Source organism: Agelaius phoeniceus, chromosome 3 (genome assembly GCF_051311805.1).
Source record: "Agelaius phoeniceus isolate bAgePho1 chromosome 3, bAgePho1.hap1, whole genome shotgun sequence".
Classification (NCBI taxonomy): Eukaryota; Metazoa; Chordata; class Aves; order Passeriformes; family Icteridae; genus Agelaius; species Agelaius phoeniceus.
This window is the reverse complement of record NC_135267.1, coordinates 43,905,981-43,932,158: the sequence shown is the minus strand read 5'-3', so window position 1 is coordinate 43,932,158 and position 26,178 is coordinate 43,905,981. Positions and strand designations below refer to the sequence as shown.

The 26,178-nt window shown below is 41.0% G+C and overlaps 1 protein-coding gene across 2 annotated transcripts in view; it reads right to left on the bottom strand.

The window, feature by feature from the left end:
- The window catches only part of KLHL29 (kelch like family member 29), a 389,609-nt gene that overhangs the window by 238,683 nt on the left and 124,748 nt on the right, over positions 1–26,178 (bottom strand). For both annotated transcript variants that reach the window (XM_077175124.1, XM_054630052.2), the window contains exon 3: positions 3,253–3,558. In XM_077175124.1, coding sequence (XP_077031239.1) covers positions 3,253–3,513 — 261 coding nt within the window. In that variant the 5' untranslated portion in view covers positions 3,514–3,558. The remainder of the gene's footprint in view (positions 1–3,252; positions 3,559–26,178) is intronic.

Here is a 26,178-nt window from a genome sequence, read left to right as displayed (position 1 = left end):
AAAGACCATGGTTCAGCCAGATTAGGTAGACTAGTGGTCCTTAAAACAATTTATCTATAAATTCCCTGAACAATTCCATCACACAGCAAGTCATACAGTCCAGTTACATGTCAGAGAGAAAAGAAGTTTTTTCCCCCATTTTGAATTTGTCACTTTAGGATTCAGTTAACCTTGAGCTGAAGGATGAGAATATGACCAATATCTGTCAATACAGGTACCCAGAGACAGATCCTGTCAAACAGACTTCACTTTATTTTTGACAATACTATGATTGTTTGATAATTCATAACTGAGGATGATGCCATGTATATGTTTTTTTAATAACTACTGATTTAGCACTTTGGCAAAAAAAAGTCTGAAGCAATTATTGGCTATAAAGACATGGAAAGACATGGAAACAGAGGAAGGGAGCAGTTTTATCCCCATGCAAAGGAATGGTGAGTCTGATGCTGAAAGGATGCATATGCTTTGGATATCTAACTTTTAGCACCCATATTTTCAAAGGCAAATGAAGAACGGAGGGGATGCAAAAGATACAGAGTTATTTGGAGGCTACCAAAACTGGTCAATAGCAGGAAACAAGAGGAACCAATGACAATAGGACTGAGAACAGACTAGTTGATTTACTAGAAAAAAAAAAACAAAAACAAAGCAAACTTTTAACTGGGAGGGTAACAAGCAAGAAGGAACCCAGTCTGAAGGCCTATAGATGGTAGCTCTCTGTGGTTCGAGACTGTCAAACCAGCTCTGGAGGATATACTGAAGTCAAAACTGGTACCTGCATGGGAGAAAGAGTCCCTTCTGACCCCAGCTTGGGGCAGCACTGGTGGCTGTCCTTATCTCCTTGGACAAAAAGACAAGGAGATAAAGGTTATCAATCTTCTGGCTTCATGACACCTTATCCAGTGTTCACCTCTTGTGTGGGGCACACCCTTGCCACTGAGTTTAATGACCTGCCATAGTGCTGGGGGAGGTTCAGCCTGCAGAAGGGCAGCTCAGCAACTGAATATCTCACTCCCAAAACAGAACTAACAAATCCAGCTGTTAGATGTCACCTATCCCCCATGACCTGGTACCCAATAAACACGTTGACACAAATTGTTGCAAAAGGTAGGCAGGCTGTGATCTCTCCATAGCTCAAGGCAACTTAGCACATGCTTGGTTTATTGTTAAAGTATTGTTGTATTTTTAATTCTTATGTTTTTATTTTTAAAAGAAAGCAAGTAACCACATTGTTTTTCTAACTTGTGATCTCTTCAATATATAGATGCCATTTTTTGTGCCTAGTCATTGGCTGGATTCTACCAGGGAAAAGCCTTGGCTGGTTACACTGCTGACCACAAGTGTAAGTCTGTTGTGTGTGAGGAAGAGACACAGGCAGGCAGGATGAACAGAAGTGTGCATGGGCACCTGATGTTTTTTGTGACACCATTTCACATTATTAGTTAGAAGCTTGCTAGGCACCATACCCTTACATCTCTGTTTACCCTACCTACCTACCTACCTACCTACCTACCTACCTACCTACCTCTCTTACTTCTTCACATTTTCTTCCTATTCAATACATGCAAGTTTGAATTTTTAGTTAGAGCTCCTTAGTTGATTCACAGCAGAAGAAGCTGGGGCAAAAACTCTATGCATTTTTACACACTTATTTTATGGGAGATTACACAGCTGATTAACAGTTCTCAGAATAAAAAGTGTCTCCTGTTACCTCCATTCTTGTCTATTTACTGCTTTTGATCTATTCATGCCAAAACATTCTTACTAATGAAAGTCATCAGAAAATTGTCTAATAAGGTAATTTAGAAGACAGTTCACATCTAGTATATGATCAAAAGGCACTTAACTTGCAGTTCCTGCCTCCTCTCCCCCAATAAACACATGGTTTACTAGCAGTGATAAGCTTCAAAATGGTTTTGAACATCTGGGAAAAGGGCTGATCAGCTCCAGACAATTGTTGGACTCTAAGCAAACCCAGGAACAAAGGTCATGATAAATGAAACCACTGCTCTAGCTCCAAAATTGCTTCAATCATCTCCAGACAAAGCATGATTGAAATGCATCTATCACTGGATAGCATCTGGAGAACACTAAAAATGTTTTGATCAGAATCTGAGTAGCTTCTTCCAAATGATAATAATTTTAAGATGCCATGGCAAATTTTTACAACTACACTTTAGGCTAATGTTTCCTTCTGTAGCATTGACCTTGTTTTTCTACAGTGTGGAAAAAAATCAATATAATAATGGTACTGCAGCAAAATTTCAGCTTGCTCTTGGCTTACTTTAAATAACTTCATTGTCTCCTTTTCCTCTGTCTACATCTGCTGCATTTGGCACTTTCAGTTATTAAAATGAAACCAAGTTGAAAGAAAATGTTACATATCACAAAAAGAAACCCAGCAGCGCTTCTGTCTCACTTTGCCAGCACTGTGGTCACCTTTACCATTTGCCAGGTTGTTCTGTTTCCAGCTGTTCTACTTGAATCTGCATGCAAAAAGAAACCCCAACTTTCTCCAAAAATACCAAATGTACTTTGCAGTTCTACAATGAGTTTGTTGTTTATTTTTTTAAAGGAAAACTCACCCTCTTCCCTCCAATAATATATTGGAACAAAAAAGCCCAATAGTTTACTAGTGACTTCTATTCTTTGGTGCTTAACAATTTCTCACTCCTTGGTGTGCATTTTTGCACAAATGAGCAAGCCTGGTTATAGCAGTTCCACAGATTCACTCCAACCTGCATTAAGAACGAGGCTTTGAGAATCTTACAGAAATTATCAGCTAAAGGGAAAACACCATTCAGCCAAAATTATGACCTTTAGTCACTTTCCAGTCCCTCTGGATGAGAACCACATCCAGTTGCTGTCAACCACAGCTCTGCCTTGGTCAACAGACAAGAAGAGCATTCCCAAAAGAAAAAAGGGAGCATTAAGTTCCAGGGAAAGCCGAAGAAAGCCCAAATGTAGGCAGTGGTGAAAGGAAGGAAACATTTGCTCCGCCTGGGCCTCTCAGAAGCATGAAGACACTCAGTCTTGGAGCAAGAAAGACCTACTCTGGTGTATGTACAACACAGAAAAGTATTAGAAAGACACAGACTGCCCATATAAATTCATTTTCCTACTCTTGGCTATCCCATGAACACAAGCCTTACAAAGGGACAGATGACGCTCCATCTCTAACATCCTTTCAAGTTATCAACCCCGTTTAAAAAAAAAAAAAGTCAAAAAATAAAAAATCTAGATTCTTACTTTGGTACTGGAAGCTGGGGAGGAGTTGGCCACCAGGCTGGTGATGACCTCGCTGTTGCCGGTGGTGCAGGCGGCGGTGGCCGGCGTGGGGAGGCGCGCGGGGACGATGGGCAGGGGCAGCAGCCCGGGCCGGGAGCTGCTGGTGGTGCTGGCGGCGCTGCTGCAGCTGGTGCTGCCCACATGGTTCCCGTTGGAGCTCCAGTCCCGGCGCTCCCAGCCCGCACGGTAATCTCGCTCAAAGCGGCTGTGGTGCCGTGACATGGCGCTGGAGGGCAGCTGCGTCTCAGGGGGAACTCGAGAGCCTGCCTGGAAGGTTAAGGACACAGAGGAGTTAGGGATGAGGCCCCAGCACAGCGACTGTGCTCTGCAACCACCAGGCAAGACCCTGTCGTGCCTTCTCGGCCTTAGGAGAGCACTGTTTCTCCTCTTTTCCCAGCCGAACGTCAAGAGGAAGAGAGCAGTGTCATAGTGAATATTGATCTAGAACGCAAATGAGAGAGTTTAGACAAGTACAAGGACACAGTGGAGAGCTCAGTCCCATAGACCTGAAGAAACACCATCTGCCCAAACTCTTCATCAACATAACAAGCAAAAGCACACAAATTGTGAAAAGCCAAGTTAGAAGAAAGTCATAATTCAATGTTCTGACAACAGGAAAACATTCCCAACAGCTCCATCTTTCCATTTTTCTCAGTAGCCTTCAGATCTTTTCTGTAGCCACTTTTCTGTACCTGACACATGACCAAATATAGATACTAAAGATCAAAGAGAAAAAAAAATCTACCTGCTAAATCTACCCATTACTTTTCTATTTTCAAATCCAAATACTGCTTCACACAGCCCCTTGTTTGCTAGACTCCTCACTGGAAGCTCCTGCAGGAATATTTCACTCTGTGACACCTACCCACAGCGAGGATGCTCTACAGGAGGCAGGCCAAGATGTTCTGTCTCCTCCTGTGCTTCTGGCTAGACTTTAAACTCTTAATACACATAGGTGATCTGTGACCAAGTTGTTCTATGATCACTCTGTCCTTATCACCCCTCAGTCTTTGTTATCTACAGATTGTATCTGCCAGGTGAGGGATGTCTAAACACAATGTTGTGGGTCAAGACTCCCAACATCTAATCTTAGTTCTGATAATTAAATGTTACATAGCCTAGAGCAGTTACTGAAGTCTTCCTGGCAAGGTCTTCTAATGTGCAGAATGGTGGCAATAATGCTATTTTCCCAGCAGACCTCTGAGTAAGCGAAAGTTTACAGCATTTGCAATAGAAGAAACAGTATGAATAAATTCTAAATGTATTTATTTCCATAAATAAATAATGAGTATCTAGGTCACTGCAGCACCTGATTTATTTTATTTGCATCGCACGATCCACTAAGTTCTTTGTAATAATGACATCAGGTCAGTGGAAGCAATGTTGTTTCACAAATTCTTAGATACAAAAATGGATGGTAAGAATATCTGTTTATAAGGATTGTGGAGGGAGCCAGAACTGAACTCACCCAGAAACATGAAGGTAAGAACCTTCTTAAGAAAGATAAAAAACCTAGAAGTGTTATAAAACAGTGTGCCTGTTGCCAATATTAGTTATTCACCTGGTAGAAATTAAAAAGGCAAACAAAACCAATCATTATGCCTAAAGGATGAAAGATTTGCCTGGTTCACTAGAGAGCTGAGAGTAGCTGAGAGCTGGTTCACTAGTTGAGACAAAGAATACTTTTCCTCGGTTAAAAATTCAATAATATAAAGGTATATTACCTAACCAAATCTCCCAATAAACTGCATATCTGATGTCCCTCTCCAAGAATGAGCACCTCCAGCAAGAACCTACACTGGAGACCACACCATAGTGTAGTTGGTACTGACCACAAAATTAACATTCCTCTTAACCCAACTATTTTCTTCTCTAATAGAATGTGATGCAATGTTTGTCTTGATGATTTGAGGGCTGATGGTTCTGGTATTTACTTAGATTCCTCCATCTTTCCTTCTTGTGGCCATCTGATACTTTCATTCAGAAAGCTAATTCTGTATTTTCCAGAGGACCATGTGAGCTCAGCTGTACAATGATCACAGGAAAACCCAGAGAAACCAGTGCTGTGAAAGCTGCTGTAGTGAAAAAGAACCTTTTCTTTTAGTAGAGGTGAAGAAAGCAAACTTTTTCTCTAGTGAATACTATCTCAGAATAAATTCAGTACCTAAACACAGTGTCTTTAAAGGTTAGGAATTCCACAGGTATATAACCACTCTTTCATTTGTTTTATAACCATTTTGCTAAGTCAGGCAAAAAAGGAGCCTGCAAACTGCAAGCTGCAATTTCAAAATATCCTTTATTATTCCTTGCCTTCAAAAGAGTTTCTTTTTAATCCCAACAGCCCCCACTGCTGTATGAAGCTATCTTTTGTGACTGTTTGGATGGTGGCTGTCAACTGAATGCCCTTCTCCTCTCGAGCCTGAGGATCTCCATTAGCTGTATTAGTGTACTCCTTGACAAGGCAACCAGGGAGAACCAAATCACATCTCCCCCACCCACCCACCCACCCACACTCCTGAGCACATCTGACATTTCATTCAGCAGAGAGCAGCAGCACACATGCACACAAGTCAATAGCAAGCAGTTTTTGCCACACGATCCCAGGCACCCTGCCCCCAGCAATTCTTCTATCAGATGAGACTGACAGGCAAGCACGTCAATAACAAGCAGGAAAAAAGCCTGTGACTAAGCCACGCATTAAGAAGTTTACTTAAAACCCAACACCCTCTTCATGAGCACATTCACTGCTGAGTCCAGCTACTCTACTTCATATTTCCAACGAAAAAATAAAAGCTGGGGCTAAACATCAGAACATCAGTCTTCTTTTTTTTTTCTTCTTTTTTTTCTTCTTCTTTTTTTTCCCCCCCAATACATTGAATTAAATATACACTACTTGTTTCAAGATGTCATTTTTATCTGGGTACAAAGTTACTTGACAGTGACAAGATGTGCAGAAAAACCGGAGGGGATAACTATCTAATAAATGAGTATTCAACTGCTAGTGCTTGCTATTTAAAATTAGAAAGAATAGAAAATGTTTTCATAAATAGCTGCTGGGTGAGGTAAGAAATGGGTTGTGAACAGACTAGCTAATTTTAAGTGTATTTTTAGATCCAGAGTTTATGCTTTGTCTAGACTATTGATGTTGAGGATCACAATCATAATAATAATGCTTTAAACATATTCTGTGTTCATAAGAAAAACTTCTCCAGCAGTGTGTCCCGAGTCAAATGTAATCATCACATTCCTCTGCACAGAACTTGACACAGGGCAGCATAAACCATCTTGAGAAACAGCAGAGATGGAGGCCAGTGGAAACCTCACTCAAACAGCAGGGAGGGCAGCAGTCGCTGCAGTCAGAGATCACAGAATCCATGAGGTTGAGAAAGATCTCTAAGATCATCAAGTCCAGCCACAACCCTAACCCTGTCACTACCAGTTCCACAATATCTGATTTTAGGCTACAATTTTCCAGGTATGTTCTTTGAGATTTTTTTCCCTAAAAATAAACAAAACAAAATAAAACAAAAAGAACCCTTTCTGAGGGTTCTCTCTGTTTCTCCTTCTCTCTGTCCCTTTGCAGAGACAGACAGAAGGAGAAACATCAATGCCTAATACTTATGAACATCAACACCAATAGTTACAATTAATTCATGTGGTTTTACCTTTTTAAGGGAAGTTTCCCTCAACATTCATGTGTAGACATTTTCTCTTACCTAGTTTTAGACCCCTCTAAACAGCACAGAGGAAGAGAAAGAAGATTTTTACCTTGTTTTTCAGACACTGTGCCAGCTAAGCCCTGGCTAATTACAGATCTATCAACCTCAGTTGTGGGGTTGATTTTTCAGCTAGCATGATGCTCCACACTGTCACATGCAGGAGCCAGTACTGGAGCAGATAAGCTTTGAGCTATCTCAGATATGTCTACCCTACATCAGAGCCATAAAGCCACGATGTAGACACAGTCAGCAGGAGAGAGAATGTATGATTTGTGCATTTCAGACTCGTAGTCCATGAGGAGGCACACTGCACCCTGTTATTGCTGAAAATCCCTCTGTACACCCAATTCAGCTGACACACTGTCTGGAGAAGGTGGTGAAGTCAGTGAGACAGGCTTTCCCTCACCCTCTACTCAAGATGTAATCACTGGAGTAGCTGAGTGTCTTTAATCTCTACTAGAAAGGAAACGCGTTCCTGTTTGTCACACAGAATCAAAGGATTGTATTGTGCAGCCAAAAGGAACAAAAACTCTCTTAGAGGGGAAAAAAATCCCCCACCCTACTAAAGAGAGAGGAAAAAAGAGAAAGAAACCCATAGCAGTTACTGGATAAACTGATAAATTCAAAGCAAAAAAAGGAGATCAAATTGGTATGAAGCTAAAGAAGAGAGATCGAGCAACCAGAGGTAGATACAAATCCCATGACAAATGTAAAATGAGATTTAGTGATATGGAAAGGCAAGAAGTCCCCCAGACTGCATCACTGTGCATGTGCTGCAAAAAGATTGCCAGAACACAGCCCACTTTGTTTCAGACAGGGGTTATGCAGGAGCCAGGCATGAGGATTATACATGCACCTGACCTCTTCCCCCATCATTTACTTTCAGAGAAAGATGGGTTTGGGAGGGTAGACCAGGAGAAGGTAACAGACTGATGAAACAATACCAAACACCTTCTGAGGGATGGGACAAGGCCAAAACATGCAAAGCAACAGGTGAGAGAGACCATAAAAAGAAGTTACTTTAAACCTATGGCTCTCAAGGCAAAGTAGAATGTGAGTGTAACCCTGCTAGAGAACGTAACTTTTTCTACAACCAGGAATTTTAGACATATCTCATACTAACAACTTTCTCAAAAACAATATTTGAGAAAGTTTTTTGGCAAAATGTGGGTGTCTTTGGGACTCAAATGTAGGGCACTTATACAGATGACAACATCCAGCCTTCAAATTTACCCTGAACACTTTGGCCATTTGGAAATCCTCCGACCTCCTTAGCACAAAACCACCCTCCTCCTGGTACTCATTTTTCACCACATCTCTTATGCAAGCTCATTTGTTCCTTGTTTCCACGGCTTACACACACACACACACACACACAGAGGAAAGGAAAAGGCCAGTGGCGTGTGAGATAGCAGTGTGCTGTCCTCAGGGCTCTTACCAGATTCAAACAGATCATTGCTGCAGATTTATTAAACTCAAGTGGTTAACATTTCATTTTATGCTCGATACATTTAAACACAGCCCTTCTTCCCCCAAGCCCAGAACACTCACTGTTCTGCAGAAAAAATGCTTCCTATTCATGTTCCTCTAAATGACAGTCCGGGCTCGAGCCTTGGAGCAGCTCTTTCCCTGCTTTCCACGCTTATCTAGTCAAGGTCTCCTTAAAGTGCCTGTCCCCACAGATATAAATATAAGGAAAAACAGGCTTTCAGCCAGTCTGAAGCTAGAGAATCAGATTTCTTAGACTATTAGTCAACTTCATTAAGTGACTTCAAAAATAAAGGTCAAGCTTTTAATTTAAATTTTTCCTGGGTAAGCATTTGTTTCTAAATTTACCTTTTAAATAATAACATTACAGAAACATGATAGGCGAGAGATGTTGGGAGACAGTGACGGAAGTGGAGACATGGTCATTAGGGAAATGGCAGAAAAGGAGAGAGAAAGAACCTGAAGCTTTAAAATACGCAGCTAAATAATCTTCCATGTTTTCAGACAGGATAAATGGAAGTACAGGTAAAATAGCCCATCAGAGAGCTTTAAAAGCCGTTAAGTGCACCTAATGCCTTTTTTTTTTTTATACCACACATTAAAAAAAAATAAAAAAAAAAAAAGGAGGAAGAGAGATTTGCTGGAATCAGATCTAGCATGGAGCACTGTAACTGATAAAAAGGAAGATGTCTAAGTACCTAAGCTTGAATGATTTCACATATATGCTGCAGGGGAAATGTTACGACATGCAGTTTTATCAGAGCCTACCGACACAACAACCTCTCCCCAGGCACAGGTCTGCAGATGTAATTTATGCACATGGCACCAAAATCACATTGAAATATATCAGCCTTTCCATAAATTCTGGATATAACTCAATTGTCAGGTCATATATGTACACATCTTCAAGAAAATCAAAATAAAACAAAGTACTAGCAGTCCTAGCAGCTTCAGGAGCAACTCTTCAGCAATGTGCCAAGCAAAAGGTTTTATTCAAGCTCAACATTTTTTATAACCTACAAAGACTTTCTTAGACACATATAGAATCATTGTTAAAAGCCTACATGGATCTGACTAATCCATTTTCACAATTTTTACTGGACTACTTTTTTTTTTTTCTGTTTGGGTGACTTCAATGAAAGAACTCTCTGTTAGACAAGTGCAGAAAGAATGCAATCAAGAGATTCTGTAAAGCTGAACTACAAGCAGCTGTGTAGAAAGATAAGATCCAGAAATATTTGAGAGGCAAGGAAACAACTTTATTATCAAGCAAGGTCTACTTTTGTAAACCCCTGATTTAGTCTTGTAAACAGTCGTAAAGCTCTTGTAAAATCCAAGACAAGGCAGAGAGACTTGAGCTGCTTTGCTACAATCAGATCTTAAAGAAAAAAAAAAAAAAGAAGAAAAAAAAAAGCCCAAATCCTAACCCTGTAAGTGAAAAAGGAGCAGTAGATTAAAGAGATTATATAGGATTTAATTTTCCAAATATATGCTGGAGGTGGTGATGCTTTGGGACATATTACAAAAAAAACCTGAGCATGAACACAATGGTGTCTTCTCAGCAGAAAGATCACTATGAAAGAAAAAAAAATGAGATTTTTGCTTTGCTATCTCAAAATATTCTAAGTACAAAGATAAACTAGACTATTCAAGTAAAAAAGAAAAAGCCAGTCATGATGCAAATGAAACCATGCCTTGGAGTTTCTTTCCTTCCCAGGTGACAGAATATAACCTTCCTAAATCAGGGGTTACTAAAAAATCTCTAAGTGTATGGTTTATTACTAAGCTTCTAGGAAATTTATCTTCACTGTGATCATTTCCTATCTATAGTAATTTGCTTTTCAGATACTAATTTTTTTACAGTCTGAGCAGATTGGGTAACACATCCTTCAATTCATGGATCATGGGCACTGGCAGGGTGAGAAAAGCTCCCAAAGGTTCAGGGTGGTGCTGATGCTCACACTGCTGGAACAGAAGGTGAAGACGAGGCCTGTCCTGAGTCCTGTTGCTCGCCAAACCTGGACAGACACAAACTCATGAAGTTTACACCAGGTGCAGGGGTCTCCTTCTGCAGATGCTCCTGACCAAACAAGTTTCTTGGACTATTCTAAAAGGCTTCCATCCTCAGATGTACTTATCATCAATTATAAATTGATAGAAAATATGTCAAAATATACTGGTTTGGGATATGTATTTGGATAAAATTCCTAACTCCAGGAGAAAACAAGTAAATCTATTTCTCTCTCTTCAAGCCTCTGCTGGAAAGATCTCATAGTCGATATAGTTCTTCTCCATGGCTTTGTTGCAAACCATCCCCACAATCTTATAAAAAAACTCAGCACAAAATTCAACCCCCAACACCCTCCAGCCCCCAAAATAAATTCTAGATGCCACTTGCTGCAGATTCTTGGTCGATCCAAGGACCTTCTACAGCAACAAGACTGGAATTTTATGCAGAATTTTCATAAATTAAAATCCAACAGAACTTTACACAAAAGCAAAGTAACTTCCTCAGGTGTCCCTGCAGGGTCCAGGGTAGCTGGCAGTGTCTGGAACCCAGCCTTGTTAAAAAAGGGAGAGAGAGAAAAACGATGTCCCTCTGTAACACTCCTGCTTGCAAAACACTGCCCAAAACATTGTCTTCCCTAATTAAATTATCTCATTAGCATGAAAAAAAGCAAACGAAAGGAAACCAAATGCCAAGAGCTGCCGTGTTAAAGGCCAGTTCGTGCAGGTTTTGTGCAGCAAGACTTGTACGGCAGAGCCGGTGGCCAGCACCTTGGCACGGGGGCTGGCAGGATGACAACTGGTGGCCAGGGTCCAGGGGTGCCTGCTGGGGACAGGTGGGGAGGGGAGACAGGGACACGACTGGATTTCTTCTGGGGAAATGGGCCGTCTTCTCAAAATGTGTGAAGTGGCTGCCAGGACCTGACATACCTAATCTTGCCTAAGACTTCGTAGTTAATAAAGCAGAAATGTAGAATAAGCTACTGTCAGTGTTGCCAAATGTCACAAAATAAATCTCACAAAATTTAATTAGCAGGATTTTGGTTTTTTTGGGAATGGTTTCCGAGGTGGGTGAGGGGGGGTGGGAGGAGAAGGGGACTAGGTCTTCAAATTACATTTTGGACAAGGCAGAAGAAATTTCCTTTTGTTTACTGCTGTTCTCAATTTTCCAGACCCTAAAGGAAGCCTGATCAATCAGTCAAAACTATTACAGTAGAAAGCTCTCTGCCAAGGTAAGGGTTAAATGCAGTGTATTTTACAGCATAAGATATCTGGATCACTTGCAGTGCTGCAAAGTGCTGTAATAAAGAAAATGTACTTCAAATTTCCCTCTTAGAGGATATTTTTGGGTCATCCCACCCCATCACTGTTCACATTTAAAAAGCTTCAGCCAGCATCAGGTGAAGTAATAAATTTTCTCTTTCAGGACTGATGTCCTCTGACCACACAGAATCTTCTGACATACATTTTGTTAAAAGGAGACATGTATCACTCCTCCAAATCAAGAGCACATGTACACTTACAACACAAAACAGTCCCTTACCATCTGGTATATAAAAAGAGGTTATTCCATGAAAATTGCCTCAGGAAAAAAAGTAAAATAAACATTAAATCATAGAATCAGAGTCATTTAGGTTGCAAAAGATCTTTACGATCACCAAGTCCAACCATTAAACAGTGCCAAGTCCACCACTAAGCCCTAAGTGTCACATCTACATGTTGTAAATGTAAAATGTTTTTTACATTCACTGAACATGAGACTAGCACAGTCCATAGTGACAGGCATCCAAAGATCTTCAAGGCTTTAACATGATTTGTGGCATCTGAGCTATGAAGGTGCAGTTATTGCAATCCTCCAGTAAATAAGTGAATTCCCAGAGAAAACACAGCATCTCTGACCCACAGAGAATAACTAATTTTTCCAATTTCTGGTGCCCTAAATGTGTGACTGCCACTAGCCTCCATTCAGAAAGCTTGCTCTTCACTTAAAGCGACACCTGTATTCTTGCTCTTCTTTCAGAGATAATGGAGAGTCTGGAGAGGAGTTTCTCTGCATATTTCTGTACTTCCATCTTTTTGCTTAATAGCACTGGTACCATTAGTACCAGTCCATCAGCACTCAGCACCCCTTTATCTGGCTGGAAATACTGGGCAGACACCTGGGGCTTTTGGATCAAAACATTCCCTTCACAGTGCATGGCACTGGAGTTGGCCAGAGCCCACGTTATCTGTCCATCTGCAGTCACAGCTCATCACCTCTCGTGGCCTAACCATGTTTCATAAAATGGACTGACTTTATTTTGCACTGGTTCAATAGAGTAAGTATCACTTACATCCACTTGCTATTTATGTTTTGTTTTGAAAGGCGATGCGTCAAGAGCCAGAGGGACAGTGCCACCATGCTAATGAATTAATACCACAGCAGTATCAAAGTTAACTGCCTCTCTGCTTGCTCCTCTGCCTCTTAAAAGCTATTCCTGTTACCATTTCTTCCACCACCCTTTCTTGCATCTCATTTAAATTTGGCCCAAGTGACTCATGTTTTATCTTTTCAGCTGCTGGATGAAGGCTGTTTGCTGAATGCAGGAAATCAGCAGCCCACCTTTTCTAGGCCAGAGGTCTGCAGCTTTTAATTAGCTGCTTTAGAAGTAACAGGATCAAATAATAAACAGATCATGAACCACTCACCATATCCCTCTCAAGATATGCTAGGTGATGTAGAACCTTTCAATACTACAGAGAAATCAAATCATGTTTGCCAAGCACCTACTTAAATATGCATTTAAGAATACCAAGAATCTAGTAAAAAATATAAGTTGAAAACTGCTAGATTTGCAAGCACTGGCCAAAATGTTTTGCATTTTATTCTGAATAGCAATAATTCATTTTCATTCCACCAAAGCTGTCAAAAACTCTATATGCAGTCTTGTACCGAGGCTGTTATATACATGCCAAATGCCTGTATAGCAAACATCTGGACTTGCTTCTGTTCCAGGATTTGCCAAACATAAGTCTATCTATTGTTTTTTCTTGAGACTTTTATTTTTTTTTCTCTCACTGCTGTGCCTCAGGTCGTTTTTCTTAAAATGAAATCATTAAAACAGGCAGAAAGAGCGGAGGAAGGAGGAGTAAGAAGAGCTCCAGCATCTGAGTAATCTTCCAGTGGGACTAATTTTACTAAGTATTTGTGCTACTGCTACCAGTCAATCACTACAAGTATTATTGAGAAGCTAACAAAAATAAAAATTAAACCACATTTAGGAAAGTATATTGGCAGAGAGAAAAGGAAAAACACATATGCTGTTCTATAAACTAGAAGCTCCGTTTACTGAAATGTCCTCAATATCAATATAAAATGTATTAACATAAAAACCCAACTTGCTCTTCCCTGATTTTGCATTCATTTTACATCCGTACTTCTCCGAGGCAACAGATCAGAATGGTGCATTGCCTTCCCCTCAGGCCAAGTGTAATAAACAGGCAGGTGTAATATAAGGCTGCAGTGTCTCAGCTCTCCTCCCCAACAATTGATCTTCCAGCCCAACGGTGTAATTCCGTCTTGGTAGCTCCCTTCACATGCCTCACTTCTGATCGGTCAATTATTTCAAATCAAGCAGAATTAAAGTGTTATTTTTGTGAGGGAGGATGATGTATTCACCAGTGACCAACGTGAAACTAATAAACTAATTTCCCTTTACTGCCTCGGGCAAAACAGAAAAATCCAGGTCTATGGGAGAAAGACAGCAGCTGTTTCATCAGTCTGCTGCCCAAATGTGTTTGCCATTTACTATCTTTAAACTGAATTTTTGCTCACAGGACCATTTTGGGAACAGAAGACAACAAAAAAAAAAACCAACAAAAAAGGCAGTGGTGAGGATGTATGACTGTTCAAGACAGAGCTGAGAGGAGGGGACAGCACTCTCCTGTTCTCTGAAACAGAGCATATTCCTCCTGTCAGTAGCAAATTTATCCAGTAGATGTCAACACCAGCAAAAAATATGTGTAAAGCCAACCTTAACAGCAACAGTACTCACTTCAATTTACAGTAGCGCATTGGGGGACAGTTTAATATTTGGAAGCACTGCATATTTATTTGCTACCATCCCATCCCTGCATCTTCTTGAACGGATCTGGCCTGGCTCATCTGTCCATAAACACATGTAGAGCAAAATAATTTGTTTTTTGCTTTTAGAATAATTTTGTCTGGTCTGCTGAAAAATTGCTGATGAGTACGTGATTACCTTCGGATTGGATCAGATGAAATTTTTCTGAGGAGGCGCAGGGAGTAGGGGGGAAAAATACTGTGCAGTGCAAAGCGACTACTAGAAGCAAAATCTTCATAGTTACTAAATATAATTTGAAGAGGTCTGTTCCCTTCTGACCTTCCACTTGCGTGGTTAAGCAATGCAGTGATTTCATGGATTTTGCTCTTTCCTCAAGAAGCTTCTCAGCCTACAAGAGTGACCTGCGATTCCCATGCTGACCCCAGGTCAACAGATACTTGTTGTTCCTGTGAGGTTTTTTTGTTTTGCAGTACACCAAGGACAGTCTGTTGTAAGCCTTTTAGTGTTATTATCACTCAAAAGACTGCATTTGCTGACAAGTTTTAACCATGCAAAAACACAAGGCCATTGCTGTTGACACTTTTAAATCTACTATTAAGATCTTACTGTTTGAACAGCTTGTGTGAAGAATCTGAAGTACAGATTTCTGTTTCCTTTTTGTTTATTTTTAGATAAACCTTGTGTTTCTACTCTGCAATGTTTGCATTTGGCTGCTGAGCATGCAGTAACGGCATACATTATATGCATTGCTTAGAGACACTGCCTCAAAGCCCATCAGGTTTTTGGAACAGATGAAAAGAGAAGGGAAATAACAGATCATTTTCCTGATTGATTAATCTTTCTTCACGTTGCCATTTCCCCATACACATAAGAAGGATAACCAAAAGTATGTTGTGACATCTAATAGTGAGCTGTTGAAACAAATTATTTTACTACTGCTACAAAACTTATTATGGAGTTTGTTTTCAGAGATCCAAAACAAAACAAGGATACATAAATGAAAATATTACAGAGACATCACTATGAGCATTTATTCCTCACATGCAAAACCTTACAGCTTTTACGAGAAGCATCCATCCAATGATGCTGTTGCAGCTTAACTAATCAGTCTGGCTTAAAATTCAGGCTCTCTGTGAAGACACAAACAGTGGTCAAAGGCTGACACTGAGAATTACCATCATCTAAGCAATTCTTAGGCATCAACAGAAGCAGGCAAGGGAAGATCAGGCACAGGTACTGCACTCCCAGTAAATAATCCCAACAGATGATGGCATTTGAGAGAACCAAGTCAGAGCTCTGGACACCAGGGGAAAACATCATATGTCAAATCCAGCCCCATGAGGCATGAGGTGCCAGCAGCACACCCCGCTTTGGGAAGCCACGTCCTGCTCCACAGCTCTGGGTGCCAGCATGCACTACCCAAGACAGGGCCATAAATAGTTTGGAGATAAGACGCATATCTTATGAGGCACACCACAGCTTCACAGCCAGGGATGAGCAATTCTTTTAATTACCGTCAGCATTTTCTCCGAATCCCCATCTCAAAGAAGAGATGGAAACTTTTGATTTGCTGTGACACCTTGATTGCTGCATGGATGAGTCACCACACCACTCCTGTAAGTCTTATAAATTTATAGATTTTTAGGCCAAAAAGCGCAGGAGGCTGTTACAATTGCTCTGCTCTCTTGGCTCCTCCAGCAGCCTGCCTGCCGGGCACAAACAGGGACCAAGCAATGTCGTACATAAAGTTATAACACACGCCTAAGCTTGCCTGCGAGCACCACAACAGTTCCCTCTCAAAAAAAAGGGAAAAAATGTAAAATTATTGATCACTGAATGTACACTCATGTATCTCTTAACACCTTTCTTCCTTGCAGTTTCTCTGACTGGGAGAAGCTGCAGGGATTCTATAAGGGGGAGGCAGGGGTGGCCCTGTGCTGCCCACAGCCAGTTCCCTGTCCCCACTGCAGGGAACCACAGAGCCCTGCTGCCAAACTGGTGGGGCCTCTGTGAAACATTCCTAAGAAAAGGGCAAGAACACTGCACAGGCAATGAGGATTAAGGAAAAAAAAAGTATAAGAAACAGTCCTGCTGATATCAAGATCAAAGAGGGAGGAGGAGGAGAAGGTGCTCTCAGTACTGGAGCAGGGGTGACCCTGCTGCCCATGGAGAGGACCATAATGGAAGCTGACCATAGGATCATCACAGAATTGTTTAGGTTGGAATTGACCTCAAAGATCCTCTATTTCCAACACCTCTTGCCACGGACAGGGACATCTTCCACTAGACCAGGTTGCTCCAATCCCCATCCAACCTTGAACCCTTGTAGGATGGAGCATCCACAGTTTCTCTGGGCAAACTGTGCCAGTGTCTCTCCATCTTCACAATAAAGAATCTCTTCCTAATAATCAATCTAAACCTTTTTTATTTTAAAGTCATTACTCCCTGTCCTATTACTATGCCTGCAAGAAGTCCATGTCCAGCACTGGTTTTTCCCCCCATGTACCCACACTACAGCCCATGGAAGACCTCTCCTTATGGAGAGGTATCCACTGTGAAGCAGGATTCAGGCAGGAGCTGCATCCTGTGGAGGAGGATCCATCCTGGAAGAGGTTTATCTGGAGGAACTGCAGCCCTGCCGATATTGAAGTTTTTCCCAGAATCTCCCAGGAAGTTCATGCATTCATCCTCTGTAGAGGTAGAGAGGAGGGACAAAAAGGACTGAGTATTTCTGTATCTGCAATATATTAGTGTATTTATGAAAGACACCATCTTCTTATGGGGAAGACCTTCTATGCTGGGGTTTGCTTAATTTAATGCTTTGAAGACATGTGCATTCCCAGTTTCTTTCACTTTTTTTCCAATGCATTCTATTATTATCTTTTTGCCTATCCACTTGCAAACAATTTGTAAGCTGATGTAAGTGAACGAGCTGCTTGGAATGATCTTCACAGATGGAGTGCTCTACCAGTTGCTTTCCTGAATAAAGTACATATCCATACCATTTCCTTGATCATCTAGGTAAGTAATCACATCCACTGAGGATGGATTAGACATACACTTTGAAATAATGCCTTTCTATAACTAGATGTCTTATTTCCCAGCATTCCCATAATGGCCCCATTACATGCTTGATTACTGTGACCAGGCTAAACAGAGCCATTTGTTGAGAACTTTCCCTTCTTTTCTTCTTTATTAGCAGGAAAGTCCAACTTGCTGAATCCTATGATGTTCTGAAAGTATTTTCAATGTTCTTGAAGACTGCCTCTGCTAATTCTTTAGAGACAGACTCTCCAGTGCATTTTGTAAAAAATTCTTAATACTCAACTTTGCAAGATGTCCTTTCTTCTCCTGCTTTGGTCTTCATTTGTAAAGTTACAGTATCTAGCAAATTTTTCCCACACAAGGTTACCCAGTTCATTGTATTTTAAGACAATGATAAGCATTTTTGTGGCACTCTTTGTCTTCAAAGCACTTTACAAACATTAAATATTTAATGCTTATGGTATCTCTCTTATCTTAACCCCATTTTACAGGTAAGGAAAGAGACTCACAGGTTAAGTGATTTTGTTTCAAGTCACATCACAAGTTACTGACAGATGTGAGACCAGAATATATGAGCTCAGATTTCCAGTTCCGTACTCAATACTAGACCAGCCTTGTTCTTTCACTTAAAATAATATAAATAATAATGAGAATCCTTGCTCTTGTTCGGAGAGAACTTAGCTCTTTGGAGGTTCTAAATACAACAACAAAAACACAGGAAAAGCACCCCAAAATTACCCAGGAGGGCAGCTACCAGCTTCATAACCCTACCCAGAAGCTTTGTCTTCCTTTTCCAGTGTTTTAGAGGGAAACCCACAACTGAACATTATCAGGAAAGGAGTCAGCATGTTTCAGGCATTTATATATAGCCAAATGCGCACACACACACACACATGCACACACACACATGCTCTCTCTCAACCACTGCCTAAACCAAGAACAGAGACCTTCCAGCCAGAGAAGAATCTGCAATTTAAAAACTGAAGTACATTTCAAAATGGCATCACTAAAGAGCTTCGGTATTTGATAAGAAGATTACAGTACATTCAATTGCATACAGCAAAAGCCTTTTAAAATAAAGTACAGGAATAGTGAAGCCAGGCATTTGCAACTAGATAACACGGAGCTAATCGGGCAGTGCGAAAGGTGTGCCCTGCTGCAGGGAGCGTGCAGGAGCCGGCAGCTTTTGGAACTCAAATAATGAGGGTTTTTTTTTTTTTAGCCTTAACATTTTTCATAATCTAAGCAGGAGGTCTAAACACAGGCTGTATGCAACACTAACTGTATTTCCCTTTAACAGGCTCCTATGGGAACAAATGTTCAGTGTCAGGCTGGTACTATACGTCCATTTAATTGAGCTGAGAGAACTCTACTGCCCTCGAAGAAAGCTCATCTCTTCTCTCCGTGGATGTGACTATAGAGCTAGCAGATAATATCTTACTCATTATTTATACAACGACGTAATTATCTCCCAGAGACTCCCCCATTTTGTAGAAGTTTCTTTTTGGGAAACATCATCTGTTGGCTGAATGGAAAGCCAAATCCAGCCTCAGATACTGTGACAGTGAGTGCCAGAGCATCCTTTGCTAACACACATGGGAAACAGCACAGGGAGTCTGCAGTCCCCCACCACTCACATGGGGGATGTGCTCCTGGCATTACACTGGATCTCTTTAATTCCTTTGCAAAATGCAGGCACATGTGCAAGATCAACAGTACACAAAATACACTCAGAATTTTAGAGAAACATGGTAATGGTAGGAGCCAAACATAAACAAAAAATAAATCTGCATATTGCACAATTACCTTCTCTGTGTCATTGGGTTCTGTCTCACTGTTTACACTGCTCCGGTGCTACCATAACCAAACACCCTTGATACTTGTTTAAAACTGACAAAATCTTCTGAGGTCAAGAAAGTTATTATCCCTCCTCTTCAGCTGGTGAGATGAGGATGGAAAAAATATGGACCAAAACTAGAAGATGCCCTCAGGTAGAGAGAGCAGAGGTCAGACATTATATCCAATTTAAACATGTGCAAAACCCCTCTAGGCTTATGTACCTGAGAATCTGCAGGAAGCCACATTATTGCTAACAAAGCTATTTAGGTACCCAATGTCCTGCTGTTGCATAAACCAAAGGGAACATCATTTGCCCATTTATCACTGCAGGATTGCTGGAAATTCCCAAATGAGGTACCACTGCCCAAATCCTCTGGTGTCATGTCACTCCACGCACAGGGATGCTTTGAGTGGAGCATCAAGGGGAGGCAATACATTGTGACTCATCCTGCTGAGGGGTCTGGCTTCCAGCTTTGGTTCCCTATATAACTGAAGCACAAGGCATTACAGAAATTTGCTGGGCTCAGTTTCCATGCCAGAAACCGGATGCCCATGAGCCCACCATGCTCAGCACTGGGGCTAAAGCTCTCTTTTAGGTGGTGCTGCTGGCTTTTAACTCCAGCTTTAGACCCAAAACAAGGAGTGGGTATAATCCTCTGCTCTTTCAGATGTCCAATGTCACTCCAGGTTCAGCTCAACAGAGCACTGGAGTTCGCTGGAGAGACATGAGAAAAACAACCAAGGACATGGAAAATGAACACCACATTCCCATCATGTTCTAACAGAGCTTTTGGGCAGGCTTAGCCAACACCCGCATCTCAGCCAAAGACCATGAGAGAGGGGGCTGGTGTTTTTGCAATTCAGCAAGCCTGCCACTACCTTCCTCAGGCAACCCATGCTCAGCTACTACATGAGGTACAGGCTTCTGCCTTCCTGCTTCGATGGAGGCTGGTTTGTTTTTTTCTTTTTTCCCCATTTAATTTTGAAGATTATAGGATTTACACTTATTCTGGTAAAATATTTTGTAGCACTGCCATGAAAGAGCAGAGTGGAGGCAACATACACATATTATGAAAGCTCTGGCACTATATAATATGTAGCTTTTCTGTTATAAATTACATTGACCAGCTAAAGTACAGGTTACAGTAAAGTCTGCACAAAGTCATATTGTGGCAGTAATGCACATATGGAAGAAAAAAGAATCAACAATTTTCTTGTGCATTTTAATACACCTAGCAAAATGGCCAAGATTGAATTCCTCGTGGAGGGAAAGCCAAACCTTACTCATGAAGTCACTGTGGTTTTGGTTTTTTCTAGTGAGAAAAACAACCACACAGTTGTCACAACTAGGGAAATACCACACACCACTGGATTAAAGTCCTTTTCAGGAATGTTTGCTGTTACTGCCTTTTTTTAATCTTGAACCACTTGTCTTTCTGAGGCAGCCAAGAAAACAGCGATCATACTTGCTGGCCCTACAAGGCCTCTAAAAGGTACTGTGCCCCTCCTTTCACCCCTCCAATGCCATGACTTGGGGGTAGCTCAGGGCTCTCTACCCTGGCAGCACTGGGTCCCCAGAGTGAAAGGGAAGGCTTGAGGAAAGCTCAGAAAAGGAGATCCCAAGTTAGATTGGAGGAAGGTTGGGAGGGTGAAGGAGCAACAACAACCCACCTTCAGATGCAGCTTAAACCCTGGACTCTGCAGCCCCTGATGCCTTTCCCACTTTTCTCCCCCAGTGTTAATTAATCTTTCAATCAATTTTTCCCCTTTATTCTCACCACATCTCCCATTTCTACTCACCACCTTCTACCACATCCAGGTTCCTTTCTCTCTTTGCTTCATGTCCAAGGAAGAGTTCCTCCAAGACCTTCCCCAGTCCTCAAACAAGATTGACTCAAATAGGTGATTTGCAAAACTTCCTTTACTTATGTACTTAGACTTTTTTGACCTTGTTTTATCCAACTTAAAATCTGTAAGTGAAATCATTAGGTGAGCAAGAATGACCTGATGTACCAAGAATTTGGCAAGCTCACAACATTAAAAAGAAACAAAGGACTCGTATCCTATTCTCAGATGTAGAGAGGAGGAAACTGAGGTGAAGAAGCAGGTGGGAATGTAGCAGTGATGAAATGGAAGTGACAAGCTTATAATTTATTAAATTTCTAAGCATAGTTTCATCCAAAAACCAGGGGCAAAAGAAGTTCCTTCCTAAATGAGGTATTGAGCAGAAACCTTTAAGAGAACCAGCAACCCCATTCTGTTCCAATTCAGCTGTCTACAGCTAACCCCTCATAGGGGACTTTAGTTTTGGACAATTAATTTTATTAGCTTAGAAGGGAAAATGTAAGCAACCAGCAGGAAAACCTGCCAATCGACCAACCACTTCTATTTGTGATGGAATTCATGGAGTTAATCCCACAGTGCAGTTTGTTCCAGGAGCATCCCTGCCACATCTCAGTGCTTGGGTGCAAAAGAAGGGCCAAAACAGGGGATTATGAATTTGTAAGTAAAAACAAAGCACTGGCTCTCAATAGAATTGTTTTAAGGATGGCATACATTAATTTATTCTCTTCTGCACTGCCTCTGCATACCCGCTGCTGGCAATGTGACAACATATAAGCACTGAATGTTGTGCTTAGTAGCTTAAGAGCTCCAAGACAGATTGTCATTTTGCTCATTCTTCCTGGGCCAAAACGTGTTTTCCCAGAAAAAAAATAAATAAATCCCCTCTTCCCAAAACAAATACACCCCCCTTCCTCCCCCGCAGTCATCTTCAAATTTCGAGAAGAATTGGAGTGGCACCACCCTTGGAGGAGGCAAAGTAGGGAACGCATCCTCAGGAGGTTTTTATTCTAGACAGAGAGCCTCTCCCCAAGACAGCGTTTTGCCAACACATGGAGAGTTTTGAAAATGAAGGCAAAAACCTTCCATTTGAGTGAATTCAATGGGAAGGCAGCACGGCGCACAGAGCACCGGGGCAATTTGCTCTTGGCAGCCTCTCTCGCTAAGTAGGTGGGCTGCGCTCAGCGCCAATTAGGGCTGACGCTTTTCCTCAGGTACAATGCGCTGCCACACGGCTCGGACTGTTCCTCCCTCCCTGCATCTGTGTTTACTGTGGCTGCTCATTTTCCCCCTTGGCAAGGGGGATGTTTAATAAAGCAGGCCATTCCCCAGCTACAAAGGCGCTATATCATCCTAGGGTATATGTACACATATAGTATGAAATTGAATGCAGCTAAAAGTCAAAGCAACTCCTGCCAGAAATTTCTGATGGCAGCGCTGTAAAAGCGGCGTTGGGGAACGATGCAGTTCTCTGTTTTCTGATACTGGGTGAAAAGAGGAGAGACAGCACAGTGGGTTTAGCTCCAAAGTTAAAAGGGAATCATATGAGTGAAGAAAAAGAAGCAATATTCAGATTTCTAAATCCCCTGTTCCCAGTTCAAGGTCTAAGTTTTCTTTTGGCTTGTACTGCTCTGCAAATGGAGCCAAAGAGGTTCTCGATCCAGCTTTTGATTTCCTGCTGTGCTAAGCTACAGGAATGTTCACATCTAGGCTCTGCTTTGGTCCTGTCTCTAATTAAGGCAGCTTATTTTTTCAAACATGCTACCTGAGACCTCCTGATGTTGCTCCAGGTCATGCAGCCATGCTTCAAACTGCTTTCTAATATACCTAATAGTGCCACAGTGATATGTTCAGCTTATTACTGTTACAGAAGCAGTTGGGTCATGGTATTCTCTGCAAAATACTTCTGTAATGGAGTGGATTAATTTAATGAATGCCATTTACTGCAGCAGAAGTGACAATGATTTGATGTTTTGTTACAATTAAGACTCATTAGCCAGTGACTTTTTTCTTAGTTGTCTGACAACCATATTAGATGTAGCACATCTCAGATACAAAAGTTCTGAACTTCCCTCTAGTCATTTTTAATAAATATGAAGGAAGTGAGAATGAAAGGCTTGGCACTGGGTAGATTGAAGTGACCCGTTTGAGCAACACCACGTACACCTCCCTGCCCAAACTACCGAGAGGAAACTGCACCAGCTTCCAAGAAATCACTGGATCATACCTGGCACTGAAACTTTCAACCAAACAGATCCAAAACATCTCACCACCTGGCTAAGACACAAAAAGGCTTTTGAGAAAGCAGACAGAGCCAGGTCTTGATGCTTTTAACAAGATCCCAGAGCTCTGCCAAGACAGGAATCCCTGCACTGGAGAACCTGCTTGTGGAGGGCCCAGTGTGCTGTGCCACGGGACTGATGGTAAACTCAAAATCAATTTTGGTAACAATCTCTCCTTTCTCAGTCAGCATCTGAATGCTGAGGAATGATCCCCATGCTCTTCCACCAATGCAAAATCTTTTGTTCCTTGGGAGCACAACTCCTTTGCTTTTGCAAATCCTCAACAGCAGTATGCAGAACATGAAAAAACAGAAAAAAAATCCCCTGAAAAAGAAAAAATTGCATTGCCAAGCAAAATCAATATTGGTCAAACCAATGTCACTAGACTCCAGGTTAAGTTTTCAGGCTACAAGAAGCCAAAAGCCAAAATAATATTTTTGCAGATGCAGCATTCCCTAGCATTGCTGTGGACAGAAGATCATGCTCAGCTGTACAACCTGCAAATATATCTTACTCAGCACAGAAGAGAAGGAAACTACAAAACTAATTTAATTAGTTTTTTAAGTCAACAGCATTTAAAATCTGGACAGCACAAATAGTATATATATTTTTTTAAAACCCTCAGCACTTTACAAATATCCCCCAAATCCTCAGAAAGGCCCATAAATGCAAAAAGGTTTAATTTAAAAAAATAAATTAAGTATTATTTGAAGAAAAAAATTTCCTAAAATGACAAATTATATATTATTCTTCTAATATATAAAAAGATATAAAATATAAAATGTAAAATATTTTCTGAATGTTTTCTGAGCCACTCACACTGATACTTTTTCTTTAATCAAAAAAAGGAAACCTAAAAATTTTAGCTTTTAGTTAAATCAAAGTAATAATTTCGTTTCCCTAGATGCTGTACAGGAGATCACTTCAGAATACAAGGCTGTGAGTGAGCAATCCAGCAACAGCAAAATGCACACACCCCAAAAAGAGGTGCAAAAGAATGAAAAGTGGCTTATTTGCTTTAAAACCTAGAAAAAGAAGCATGAAAAAAATATAAAAGCTGGGAAGTCAAGGAAAGAATCAATAGCATGTCTTATTGTTCTTGTGCAAATTCAGTATCATTCCCTCCCATTCTACCTGGGGCGGACACCTGCAGAGATATAAAAACACACGGTGTGGCCAAAATCCCCAGCTGATGCTGCTGACGACTCCTCAGGACTGACAGATCAAGCCCTGGCAGTGTTTAGATGTAAGAGGATAGCAACAAGTAGGAGAGAGGGATGAGGTGACTCAGCAGGCAGGACTGGAAGCCTGAAACCCAGATGTTTGACAGCAAAAAGCATCATGTGGGGTATGTTTTAAAGCTTCTCCCACCCACAGCTTCTCCAGCTCTTCTGAGCACGACCTTGGCAGGAAAGATTCTCCCTAAAACTACTCATAGAACCTGACATTTAGACACTGCTGACTGCAGCCTGAAAACGAGCCATTCATGCAAATTCCCAACTCTCCCACCTACCTGCAATCTCTGTTAACTCTCCCTTGCAGAAGCAAACCTGAGCAGTAATGAGCAGTAATGTGCTAATGAAAGGAATACAAAATCTGGTTTTCCCTCCTATTGTAGAGTGAGGATAAAAATCACACTCCTGCTCCTTCATCCCATGCCAGAAGAGTTATAACCCCATGAAAATCACTTGAGTTAAAGATAAGCTGGGAGCATCAACTTTATATTCATTTTTATCAAATCCTTGAAACTGCTTCATGGGGTTTATTTTAATAGGTATTTCTACTAACAATAATAACCCCCCTTATCTGTACTAAGGAAGAGAAAAAAGCAGATTGCATCATAAATCTTAGTCATGCCAGCTAATAATCTTAAAAATCATCCTTTTAACACGGATGGCACCTATTAAGTCAAAGTACTTTTATCCTGCCGGTTTAGGAATAGAGTCTCATCCCAGCTCCCGTTATGAAAATGAAAGATTTTCAACAAACTGCACTGGCAGCTGCAGAATCATAAAATCCTTCAAGGGCCTGTGAAGCTGAGCTGTAAGCATGGCACCCCTTATCTGTAATTAGGGAAAGGAGAATAAAATCTCTAGAATGCTCTCTATAACCCCCCAGCCCCTCACTGCAGGGCTTTTTACCTGTTTTTTCTAATAAAAGAGTTTTAAGTATCAGCTGCAATGTAATCTTGTTTATTAAAAGCAAAAGACTTATGGCAATGACTGTGTCAAACCTGAACTACAAAAAGGAACATGTATTTGCAGTCTTTTTACATAAGGCACACTGATAAACATAATTTATTTCACAACTGCCTATGATATGCCATACAATGTACATTTATATATGTTTAAAGCAATTTTATTCCAAGAGATGTATATCTGATTTCAGTGGAGGGTATGTTTTCCAAGATGCATTAAGGTTTAACTGAATTTATTTTTTAAAAGAAGAAGTGGAACTTATTACAACAGTGCAAACTATTATTGTCATAACAATGTAAAGTATCCATAGATTTAATACTACAAGGCTCCATTCATCACAATCTCATTTGGCAATAGTGTCATTTTACAGTATTTTATTATCCATACATTTCTCCAAGAGTGA